The sequence below is a fragment of the Arvicola amphibius genome, chromosome 4, assembly GCF_903992535.2.
Source record: "Arvicola amphibius chromosome 4, mArvAmp1.2, whole genome shotgun sequence".
NCBI lineage: Eukaryota > Metazoa > Chordata > Mammalia > Rodentia > Cricetidae > Arvicola > Arvicola amphibius.
In genome coordinates, this window is record NC_052050.1 from 27,968,703 (window position 1) to 27,981,242 (window position 12,540).

Here is a 12,540-nt window from a genome sequence, read left to right on the forward strand (position 1 = left end):
AGAGAGAGAGAGAGAGAGAGAGAGAGAGAGAGAGAGAGAGGTCAGAGACACCATGGAGCTGCTGAAGGAGAAGGACCCAAAACCTATTTGGTAAGTCACAGCCTTGTGGCAATATACAATTTAATAGAAATGGGTTAATTCAAGATGTAAGAGCTAGCTAGAAATATGTCTGAGTCACTGGCTGAATAGTGTTGTAATTAATATAGTTTCTGTGTGATTATTCAGGTCTGGGCAGCTGGGATATGAACAAGCAGTCTCCGCCTACAAAATTGTCATAGCCAAGCTAATGAACACACACTCCACTTTGTTCCTTTCTTTGCTTTTGGTGGTGATGGACAGGGTTGGGAGATGGGAAGATTTAAGATTTACTCTGGTGGTAAAATTTAATTTTATTAGTTGTTTGGATAATTTCCTGCAATGTATTTTGATCATATTCACCCACTTCATAAATTTTAAAGACACAGTGCAGAATTGATCATTAGAGCCACATTGCTGCACGTTAAATGCCCTAAACTTCTCTGCATGCAAGTGAGATTGAGCAATGTTTGTCCTTCTGTGCTTGGATTATTCGACTTAGCACGATGCCTTCCGCATCCACATGTATTGTCACAGGTGGCAAAATTTTCTTATTGTTTTAAATACATTTTTATTTTAGCCTTTGAAACTCAAGGACAATTTTTAACATTTAAAAAATTTAAATGCTTGTACACATGTGTTCCTGCGTGTGGGGTTGTCTGAGGAGGCCAGAAGAGGACATCATCTCTCTTGGAGCTGGAGTTAGACAGGTGGTGGTGAGTCACCCGACATGGGTGCTGAGGTCTGAACTTGGGTCCTCTGATAGAGAAGTGTGTGTTCTTACCTGTAAGGTCATTTTCTTCTGTCTCAAGATTTCCTTTTGTTTTGTTTTGAGACAGGATCTCACTATGTAGCTCTGGCTGGTCTAGAATTTAGTGTATAGACCAGGGTAGTCTCAAAATACGGACATTTGCCTGCCTATGCTTCCCAGTGCTGCTGGATTGAAGAAGGGACCAAAGAAGAGAACATGGTGAAGTGGGGGCTCCCATAGCCTGGGGCGTTGAAATGGGGCGCTTAGAGCAGAGGCAAGGATGCAGCCCTCCCTGCCCCCTCATCCCCAGAAAGGAAATCCTGTATCCCCATACTCTTCTCATTGGGAATCGTCAGTACTTGATTGCCCATCTGTGCTTGATTGTTTGCGTGGTCCCCTCATGAAACCACGCTTGGACCACATCCTCTTCCAGCTGAAGCAGCTTGGCACTGCAGAAACATTCTCTTCATGAAACACGCTCTTCATGTTGTCCCTCACACGGTGCCCAACGCTCCTCTGCTTCCTCTTGCAGGCCTGCACTTGAGTCTCTCTGCTTTGCATATCTCTCGAAGGTTCTCATTGTTGTTGACTTCTCTTCTCCCGCAGGGGCGGCAGATGGTGGTGTGGCTGAACACCTTTTCAAAGAGAACACCCAAGATGAGCACCACATCGGCCTGGATGTACCCAAAGGTGATCTTCGTTTGCTTCAGCAGCTTGGCAAACTGCTCCAGTTCCATCTGCAGGGCTCGGGACTTGGTTCCGCCTACTCCAACTTCACGGCACTGGGGCAGAGAGAACATGGCCCAGAGGAGGCTCTCTCCGAGTTGCTCTCCGTTTCTGCTTCTTCCTGGCCCTCGGGTTTCAAAGTCTCCAGGCCAACTCGGGGCACTAGGCCCAGTCCAATCCGAGGTCCACAGTATGCCATTTCTCCACAGAACTCATATGGTGGGGGACGAGGGAAGATCCCCAACACCTCTGAGCCTTGCCCAACCCCTGGTACAATTCCAGGCACACCTGGAAATTCTTGGAAGCTGAGGCAGGTCCAAGGGTTCACCAAGCCGGGTTCTAGTCCCCCTGACTCATCACCTCCCTCCCCACTAGGTGTCTAGTCATGGTGAAGCCAGGTGTACAGCCATGGGGAAGGTGGGAACCCCAAACAGGGGCCTGATGGAAGGAAGGCTCACCTAGGGACTCTCTGGTCCTGATTTGTAAAGGCTGAATAATACCCTTCTCTCTTTTACACACACACACACACACACACACACACACACACACACACACACACACACACTCGCTCACACATTATCCACTCTGAATTGACAGAAATTTAGGCCGTTTGAGTGTCTTTGGCATTGTGACTATTTCTGCAATGAGCGGAGGTATGATGGGAATTTCATTTCCTTTGAGTGTATTCTTAGAAGAGAATTTTCTTATCATATGGCAGTTCTGTTCTGAATGTTTTAGGAACCTCCATACTATTTTCCAATTTCCTCCCTCTTCTTGCAGCCAGAGGCGTGTGTAATCCTGACCCTACCACGTTATGTAAATGCCTGTGTACCGGCAGGTGTTTTCTGGTTCTCTACAACAATTTTTCCTTAGCTTCAGCCAAGACATCTTGCTTGAATGTAGGAAAACAAAGCCATTCATCACTTAGAAAAAGCATTATAGAAGAAGCAGATGACTTAATTTATTGCACATTGGCTGACTCCTGTTCTTTTGGTAAGGTCCAGTTCTGCATGACAAGGCTTCTTGCACCACCCAACAGATGGCCCATGGCAACGGAGCATTGCTAATCTTGTCACAGTGAAATCAATTCAATGAAAATCTCACAGCAGATGTATACGCTGGTTTCCTCCCCACGTGGGGCTCAGGGCCTGCATGAGACATTGCGTCTGTTTGTATTTATAGGTTAACAGTTGTTGGGTGTGGAGAAGGTGACTGTTATTAGTATTAATTACAATCACTCGCATCTATCTCGTGCTTTTTGCTTTTCAGTGATGCTCTCACAGATGTTCCCTCATTTGATTCTGGTAGCATCCCTGTGAGGCAGCCTGCAGAATGAAGGCAAAGACCCCAGGAAGGCATGCAAGGTAGTGCCTTCCCGTCCTCCAATGCCTCAACACAACTGTTTGTCAAAGCTATGGATGGGGGGGGGGGGAGCGGTCTTTGGGTGATGTGCTTGGAGCCCACCTGATGCTGTGGGGGGCGCCAACCTGTCTGCTGACCAGGGACTGTTCTTGGAAGGCTCGTGAGTGTGTTTGTCAAGGCCGCACTCTTAGCTGGACTGCAGCAGCGGCTCCTAGTAGGTCTTCCTGCTTCTGCCCATGCCCTCTTTCCATGTGTCCTCAATGTAGCAGGCAGGGCGGACATTCTAAAACATTTCTGATTGAATCCTTGCAACATCTAGAATCTTTTCAAAGCTCTTTGGCCTACTCAGGGTGAAAGAACCATGGTGCAAGGCCTTCCATGGACTGGCCCTATGACCCTCTCCAGCTCTGTCTGCTGCTTCTTCTGATTCACTCTCTGGCCACACTGGCCTTTCTGGTGTTACATGAGCATCATACATCCCCTACTTAGGGCATCTGTTTCCTCCATATGTCTGTTTCTTGTCCCATTTTCCACCTGCTTCACTCCTTTGCCAACTCTTCACCTTCTCCATGAAGCCTATCTCTGTTACTCACATTCCCCTCTCTTCTTTCCTTATCTATTCTCACTCTTTCCATACATTTTGGTCAATACCACTTGCCTCTCTGTGTATACTACATGCATTAGATTCTTAGAGTTGCCATTAATAAGTTACCATAAATTGTTTTTGATGACCCAACATACTAAAAATTATTCTCATTGTTTTGGAGGTCTTTCCAAAAATATGATAAATGGAAAATGGAAGTGCAGGCAAGACGTTTTTCCCAGAAAACAATTGCCCTTTGTCTGGTCCTAGTTTAATTATCTCTGGATGTGTTCTCAAAAGCACAGGCAGAGGTGTGCTTAGCTAATCTAGGTGTTTCTCAGTCCAATGTAGTTGACAAGATTAAATATCATAGTGCTTAAGGCTAAAAAAGAAAAGGAATATCCAATTGTTCTGAACTAAGTATTTGCCAGATACCCTGTACACAAGAGATGATCAATAAAGGTTGGACGATGATAAACGACTCTTCTTTGTCCATTAGTTACGATGACTGCATCTTAAGTAAATATAACCAGGAAGGGATGCCACTTGGAATGTTATTATCATTGAAAGAAAGGTAGACAAACCCCCTGTATATCTGATCCCCAGTATTGAAGTGAGCAACCCACTCAGATACTATGGTCTCAGTCTCGTTGCTTATAAAATTGGGACAACCCCCCCCCCCCAATAGAGTTGTGAGGATTAGATGAAAGAATGTATTTTGGCAAACAAACAAACAAGTAAGCAAACAAACCAACCCTAGGTTATTTTCTAAGCACCCCTATGTGCTTTCCTAGAGACAATCTTGAAACAGCCTTTCATTTTGAGCCCCCTCCTTCACTTAATGAGGTGTGGATGAACCAGGGTTGTGGGGAGGCAAAGTATGTGCTCACTCTCAAGGAAACACTCAGGAAACTGGGCTTTATGCCATTAAAAAAGCAAATCTTTATGGTGACCTAATTAGAGTTTTTAAAATTCAATTTGGGCAGTCAGCAAGTTAGGCTCCTTTCCAGGAGGAATAAGGAGACCGTGCATGACCTAACTGATGCTGGGCTGCTTGCCATCCCAAACAGCTAAAGTGGTTGTATCAGCTTCTTCCAGGACCAGAGACTGCCTGGACACTGACGTGGGTAAGGATATCTGCCTTTCAGGGCCTCGCTGATATTGTGGGACAAGAATGGGTAAAGGCCTAGAGGACATACATGTTTAGGAAGGCAGATCATGGAGTATGTCTTCACTAGGCTAGGGTAAAAGTAACTCTCTTTCAATTACTGTCTGGAAGTTATGGAGCAAACTATCAAGAATGTCCAATCATCCATCCATCCGTCCATCAGTCCGTCTGTACATTCCATGACTCACCCAACTGATACACATGGAGTATGTATTCCCACAAATTACTAGAGGTTCAATACTAAAACAGCATCAATATATTGAAGGAACACAGTTTCATTCAAATGCAAATAATCAGTGGTTATGAGTGTGAGGAATTAAGTCAAAAGACCTGAATTTGAATGTTGACGTTGGGCTCCTGGTTAAGTTACTTACCTTTAGCCAAAATTTTTATCCGTAAAGCATGGCTGGACTAGATGAAACTCTCAGACCTCTTCCAGGTTAACTATGCTAAGAATCCATGCCTAGGTGCATCTTGTGTCAAATAAGATCATCATCTGAGAGGAGGTAGTATGATAATCTTGTTGGTTGTCTCCTCTAGCTTTTCCCGAAGACCAACCTTCCACCTTCGGGGTCAGATTGATCCTCCCCAAAGCAAGCTTATCAGATTTCTTTTCACTAATACCTCTTTCATGGCCATTCCTGTCTGCATTAGGATAAAGACAAATATTTTTAAGAGGATCTCAAGTTCTTCTCAACTGTATCTACTTCATTCGCATCAGGTTTTGATTTCCTTCCTTTGCTCTTTAAGTTTGTCATAGTCCCTGTAGCTACCAGGCCTCCGTCTGGACCACTGTGTCTTTCCATGTATTTTACCCTGAAAAGGTAATTTATCCTTCAGATGGCAGCTGACTCCTTTTTCCCAGTAATACCTTCTCTTACCTGTGAGGGTGGGGCTTGACGTTTTGCTTGGAGATACACAAATAATGTTTCTTCCCTCTAGGCCATTGGTTCTTAACCTTCCTAATGCTGTGACCCTTTAATACACTTCCTTACGTTGTCGTGACCCCCAACCATAAAATTATTTTTGTTGCTACTTCATAACTGTAATGCTACTACAGCTATGAATTGTAATGTAAATATCTGTGTTTTCTGGCAGTCTTAGGCAACCCCTGTGATTAGACCCACAGGTTGAGAACCACTGCTTTAGCGCATCTGTTCCTTCCCAAACCCTAACAAAGAGGTCTCTGGTTTAACACTAGCTGCTCTACCAGTCTACCAAATACATAAAACAGTAATTATGCAGCCGATTAACTATTTCAGTCCTTCAGACTGCACCTTTTGCATAGATGGTACCACCACTTTGTCTCTGGGCTCTCTCAAGTGTCTAAGGGGAGAACTCCCATGAGCCAAAATGGATATCACAGGTTATCTGCCGCTGCCCAAAGTGGGGATGTTTCCCAGCTAGAAAGGTGGTAGATTAGAATAGGTGGCTGGAACTTTTGTTAAAGCTCAATAGAAGGTGTGGTTAACAGAGCCTGGGAGCCTGGGTGATAAATGCCTCAGTCTGCCAGACAGGCCTGGTTGAGGTTGTGGCTCTGTCGGTGTCTTTTTTCCAGGTCCCCATGTCCACATCCTCGAGACCATGGAAGAGGAGATGGAATTGTATGTACCCTCTGGCTGACACAGGGCCTGGCATCTACTCCATGCCCCCTAAATGAGAGTTGCGGCCAGCGAGTGTATGACACACTTTGCTATAGTTCTATGCTCCCTTAAGGGATCCATCTGTTATCATGTGATTCCTGGCTGGACTCATTTGTCAGAAATGGTCCCTTGTGTGACTGTTCCTTTCAGTGGCCTCAAACTTCAGCTCTTCTCTTGCTACTTACAGCATACCAAATCCATCAGTTGATTCTCTCTTCTGGCTGTACTCAGACTCTACCTGCTTCTGTCCCCTGCCATAGCTACTGCTCTTGCCTGAGCTGCCAGGATCTGCTACCCAGATGAATTCAGGGAGTCTCCTCTCTGACCTTCCTGCCTTAGCCTTTCTTCCCTCTGGCCTATCAGCACAAAAACTAGTGTGAGCCGGCTAGGGTCTAAATTGGATGGCACCGCTCTCGGAATTGAACCTCTGATGGCTTTTATCACACTAAGAGCAAAGTCCAACTCCAGATCCCATCTGCTCAAACCTTCAGGGCCTGTTCCAGAAAACTTTTCTGAGCATGCTTATTTCCCCCCAAACACATGAGATCTAGATGCAACTTGCAAGCACCAGGCCTGCTTCTGCCTGAGGGCCAGATGCCCCTTACCAAGAAATCTGCAAACTGGCCATCCTTGTGCCTAGCAAAAAGGCATTATGCAAAAGGTCACTTTATTCACTTGCCACATTCTCAACAAGGCCAACCCCGGCTGCTTTATTTAATGGTGTAATTTCCAGCAAATACTGGCACATCCTCAATGATTTTCTTTTCAAAGATACAACATGCCAATTATTTACTGAGTACTTGAATGAATGAAAGAATGGGTATCACACTTCTCAAGACATGGATACCTTCTGTGTACAATTGTTCTCACATGTATGATGTCTCAGCACACAACTTTTGGAGTTCACGATGCCACAGAAGTGTACACAAGCAACCATTCTTCCTATGCCTTTCAGTACAGTGTGAGAAAAGTTCCTGAGATATTCCGTGATCTATAGGCATTGGTTGATATTTGTCTGACTCTTCTGAGCCTGTTTAAGGTAGGTCAATATATGTTGTTCAGTAAGTTAAGGGTAGGAAATGAAAGGCATTTTCAACTCAGAATAATTTCAACTGCTAATAAACTCACCAGGATGAAATCGTATTGTAATCCCATATACATACCTACAGGTACTTAGGAATTGTCTGGATGATGGGTTTGCATAAACCAGACTCTCTAAGCTTTCAGTTTAGAAGGGAATCTGTTGAGCAGCAGAGTCCTTCTGTGACCTTAGATATCCCTGATGCCTGCATTGTGATATATTTGCATTATAGTAGAGTATGAGTCAGACTCTAAGATGGGATAAATATTCAGCCTCCTACTTCCTTAAGGTGAATTAGCTCCCCCAGTTATAGGACTTACTTTCAGTTTCATACAATAGAAATGTATTCGCTGGTGTATATAAATACTCAAGGCCGGTAAGAGGGCAGCACAAGTTGCTGTTCTCCATCATGGCCACCAGGTATTAGGCTGACTGGACTGAAAAGTAGATAAATATGTGTGGTGGTTTGAATGAGAATGTCCCCCATAAGCTCATATGTTTAAATGCTTGGTCCCTACTTGGTGGAACTGTTTGTGAAGGACTGGAGGCGTGGCCTTGTTGAAGGAGGTGTGTCACGGGGGGGGTGAGATTTGAGGTTTCAAGAGACTCACACCATTCCCAATGTTTCTTTCTCTCTGCCTCCTGCCTATAGATCAATATGTGAGCTCTCAACAACTTCTCCATGCCATGCCTGCCTGCCTGCTGCCATGCTCCCGCCTGTCTCCATATTATTTTAAGTTCTTCCCATCAGAATATACAGAACATTGGTCCTTAAAAAACAAAATATTTCTCTGTGGGAGAATAGAAGGGAAGGGAAAGGAAGAACATTGACCATCACGATAAGCATGAAAGTACTGGGCAGCAAAATGGTTGCTTGCGGACCTGAGGGTATGTATCTGGTGAGGCATATGAAGACCAGACCATAGAAAAAAATCTAGAATTTCATAAAATTCTCAGTATCAATAAGCAACTTGTGAGAGTGAGTGATCATGTAGATTTGCTTCTTTTTTCATATTTCTACTGAGAAACAAGAAGTAGAAACTGGTAGTGTCTGCAGAATGAGTGTATTTTTCTCAGGTGTGATGAGAGTGGAGTCTCTCAGGAAGTTGAATACATTATCAAAAACCATAACTCAGACTCTAAGGACAGAAGTTCATTCACTCAAATGCCCATTTATTTATTCATCCAATATACACACTCATTTACTCATTTTCTCATCTATCAACTATCTTTTGAGCAATTATTATGTATCATGTACATACTGTGATGGAGAAGTCAACAGGATGGCCAAGATCCTTGATCTCATAAAGCTTGAATTATACTGGGGAAGATAGATAATAATCTAATAAATAAAGGTTAGAGAAGATCATTTTAGGCAGTGATGAGATTTATGGAGGTAATGAGATCAGCAAGGAATGCAGCATTTTAGAGGACAGAGTTCAGACTGCTTTGGATGGACCTGTCAGGAATCGCCTCTCTGGAAAAGGATGCTGGGCTTGAGACTTGAACAGCAGGAGAGCTCAGCTGCATAAAGGTGATGGTTCACAACGTTTAAAATGCCTTACCACTACCTGGGAGCTTTCAACCAATACTGATAGTGGACCCCACCTCCTGAGGTTGTAATTTACTCGATCTAGTCCTAAAGTCTAAGATTATTCTGATAAGTGCTCAGGGTTGCAAACCCCTGAATTTGCAAGGGGTTAGAAGAAGCTACTAGATAAGGCAGGAATTGCAGAGAACCCATGGGAGGGAAAAGCTCAGGTTGGTCCCAGAGAAGAAAGAAAGTGGATGTGGCTGCGTGGGAATAGCTGAAGCAAATAGAGAGATTTGGAGGAGGCAGAGATAGAACTGGCTGTGGTGAGCTGTAGGATTGAATGGAGGATAAGCAGAGGCTTACAGCTGCATGCAGAGGTATTGTCTCAGCGGCAGCTGGGGAGGCTGGGTGGGTGGCAAGGAGGAAGAAGCCTCCCTCCCCAATCTATCCCAATTCGTCCATGTCATCTCATAGCAAACTAATCTCACTTGCGGAATTCTTCTGGTGATCAGCTGCCTGTTTTCCTGGGGTGATCAATCTCCGAAAAGTTTCCAAACTGTGTTAAGACTGCCAGCGTCTCAGCAAACAGCACCGAGCGTGCTTTCCAGGGAGAGAGGTTCAATAATTCAAATGAGCCAGCACCGAGGAACTGGAGGGCGGTTTGATCTAGTTTAGAAGCTGACATTTTCTTAGCAGAAAAAAAAATGCAATATCCATAATACATTATTTTGTGCCCAATGAAGTCAACTAGAACAGAACTGTCTCAGGAGAGGCCAAGATCAGATTGCCAGGAAACCTTTTTGAAGGCAGTAGGAAACCCAGTCTTTAGAATCCTAGGCAGGGAGTGAGTTCAGTGCCACTTCTCAAGTGCCTGCAGGACCCAGAGGCTTCCTGAGCTGCTGTGACGCTGGGTCTCCTCCCCTGAAACTTTAAAGGGTAACTAAACAGAATAACTCCTAGGGATGTTGAACATCTGGACCTGGGGAGCCCCGCCTCCATCCTCACTGCCAGCAGACACCTGCTCAAAGGATGGATTTACTCTAGGGGTGAGATTTGCATGTGCCAACCTCACATGCAAAGGTGTGTGAAGGTGGAGAGATGTTTAGTATTTCTATGCTAAGAGCAGTTAAAAGAGAAAAATCATTTTCTCTAGGTGGCAAATGTCCCTGGGAAACACGCCCCTAAGCTGAATTTCCCTCAAAGAGTGAGAACTGCCAAGCCTGAAAGCAGCTTGGCTGGAAGCCCAAGTCCTGGTGAAGCAAGAGGTTGTTAGGGGTTGCTCTCTTCCTGGGGCTGTCTCTCAGTCTTCAAAGAAAGCAGAGAAATTGGTTCCATTCTGGCCTCCCCCAAGTTCATGCAATTATGGGCCCAAGTAAATTTGTGTTAGATTATGCCGAAGACTAAACAATATTTTGCTTTTTATTTGAACAAATATTTCTTGCTTCACTGACAATAGTCCAACAGAGGAAGCCTTCAATTAGAGAAGCCGAAAATACTGATTAGACTCAATCAACACCTCTAGAAGTTTAAACACTTAAGTTAATTAAATGGTTCGGTAGACTTGAAGCTAAACTCACAAACAGAAATCTCGGTGTATGAAAGGATGTTTGGAGCTTGGAGCTTTAAAAAAAAAAAAAAAAACAGATAATTATCTGAGAAGCCCAACATCAGCCTTACCAAAGGCTCTGTAAAAATGATTGGGCAGGCGGCGTGTTGGTTTTCAGTAGCTCACACGTAGGCTAACACTGTAACTCAAAAGCAAAAGCTCTCGATCTTGATCCCTTTAGCAGATGGGATGTCCTCCCTAAACTCAGAGATGGACAGTTGGGAAACTGGCAATGACTGTATGTGTTTAGCAGTCCTGAATATTTTAAGAGATCAGTTTCCTTACCTTCAAATGTCAACAAACACAGTAGAAACACAAAGAGATCTTGCGGCTTTTAACTTTAGCAGCTAGATTCTGAATGAGCGAAAAAATGGTATCGATGCCTTTTTGGGTATCTGATATAGAACAAAGACAGGTCAGATATCTTCAGTTGGGTTCTCTTTACACAAACCCTGAGATTCGTCCAGGTCAAGAAAGCTAGTGAGAATACGTTCTCGGGGGGGGGGGGGGGGGGGGGGGAGGGTAGAGTGAAGACAGGACAGGCATCTCCTCTCTACTCAGCTGCAGATACCTGAGCCCTGGAGGAGGCATTATGTATCCCAGCAGACAAGAAAAGAAGCCCTGGTTTGCTCTTATTATACAGCAGGCTTCCAGGAAAAGGGCAGTTATAGGTTGTAAGCTGTGATCAAAATCACAGCAGGGATCCACTTGGTTCAGGGCAGGGGCCAGAGTTCTAGACAAAGGAACTCTTGTCTCATTGAGATTATGGAGAGGTCCTAGGCAAGATCAGGGACCACATTTGCCTGTGATGAATGAGGTGGGTCTGCAGTTTGCGCAACTCCAGGATCCAGTCCCTGTTTGGCTTATATATTAATAAGGAAGACAACCCTTGACTTTAGTGCTGTGATAAAACACCATGACCAAAAGGAAATTGGGGGGAGGAAGTGTCTATTTTGGCAGGCACCTCCACAGCATAGTCTGTCATTGAGGGAAGTCAGGGCGGGAACTCAAGCGGGAACCTGGAAGTAGAAATGAGATCAGAGACCACAGAGACCACAGCGGATCGCTGCTTACTGGCCTGCTCTCCATGGCTTGCTCAGTCTGCTTCCTTTTTCTTTTTAAAAATTATTTTATTTTATTAAAAATATTTTAACATGTATGGATATTTTGCCTGTATGTAGGTCGGTATACTATGTATATACAGTGCCCGTGGAGGCCATAAGATGACTTTCAGATTCCCTGCAGCTGGAGTTACAAAGAGATTGTTAATGAGCTGCCATTTAGGTGCTGGGAATCGAACCCAGGTCCTCTGGAAAGGCAGCTAGTGCTCTTAACCACTGAACCATCCTTCCGGGCCCTCAGCCTTCTTCCTAGTTCAACCTAGGACCAGTCCAGAGTGGGATGAGCCTTCCCACAACAATCATTAAGCAAATAAATGTCCCCCCCCCCCAGACTTGCCTACAGGCCAATCTGATGAGGGTATTTTCTCAATTGAGGTTCCTTCTTTCCAGACAACCTTGGCTTTTGTCAAGTTGATTAAAAGAAACAAAAAACTAACCAGCATACGTTTAATTGTTAGTAAGCAGGTCCTCTATTGTGTTAGCTGGGTAGAGAGCACTTTTCATGCCCCTTCCAAATTGTTTTACCAACACTGTTTGGAGAATTTTACTTGAGGCTGAGTTCTGGCGGAAGGTCTGGCTTGAAGCCTTAGTGCGGCTTCTCTTTAAGTAGGAAGCTTCTCATCACATCCACCTGAACCTTAGAACAGAGACAGCACAAGTAGGGTTCCTGTGAAAATCAGAAAACACAGCACATACAAATGCTTAGTAATTTGGGTTTTTATTCCTTCTTGTGAGATGCTTTTCTCTTGTAGAGAGACTGCAGTGCAGAAATAGTCACTTAAAGCTACAAGATTAGATGCCTGTAAGAATGAAGGTTTCCTTTGTAAAGGGAAGGTGCTCTTGCACGGGGTTGTGCTGTTGAAAAGCTCCACGGATTGGTATTGATCTGC

General features: G+C 44.4%; 2 protein-coding genes across 2 annotated transcripts in view; both read right to left on the minus strand.

Moving 5' to 3' along the window:
- Positions 1 to 12,540, minus strand: part of Ca10 (carbonic anhydrase 10) — a 489,514-nt gene that overhangs the window by 55,920 nt on the left and 421,054 nt on the right. The window lies entirely within an intron of this gene.
- On the minus strand, positions 1,166 to 3,196 carry LOC119813506 (POU domain, class 5, transcription factor 1-like). Its single transcript, XM_042055023.1, is given in 4 exon segments — positions 1,166 to 1,375; positions 1,378 to 1,592; positions 1,595 to 1,931; positions 3,017 to 3,196. Coding segments are annotated over 4 exon segments (942 nt in total).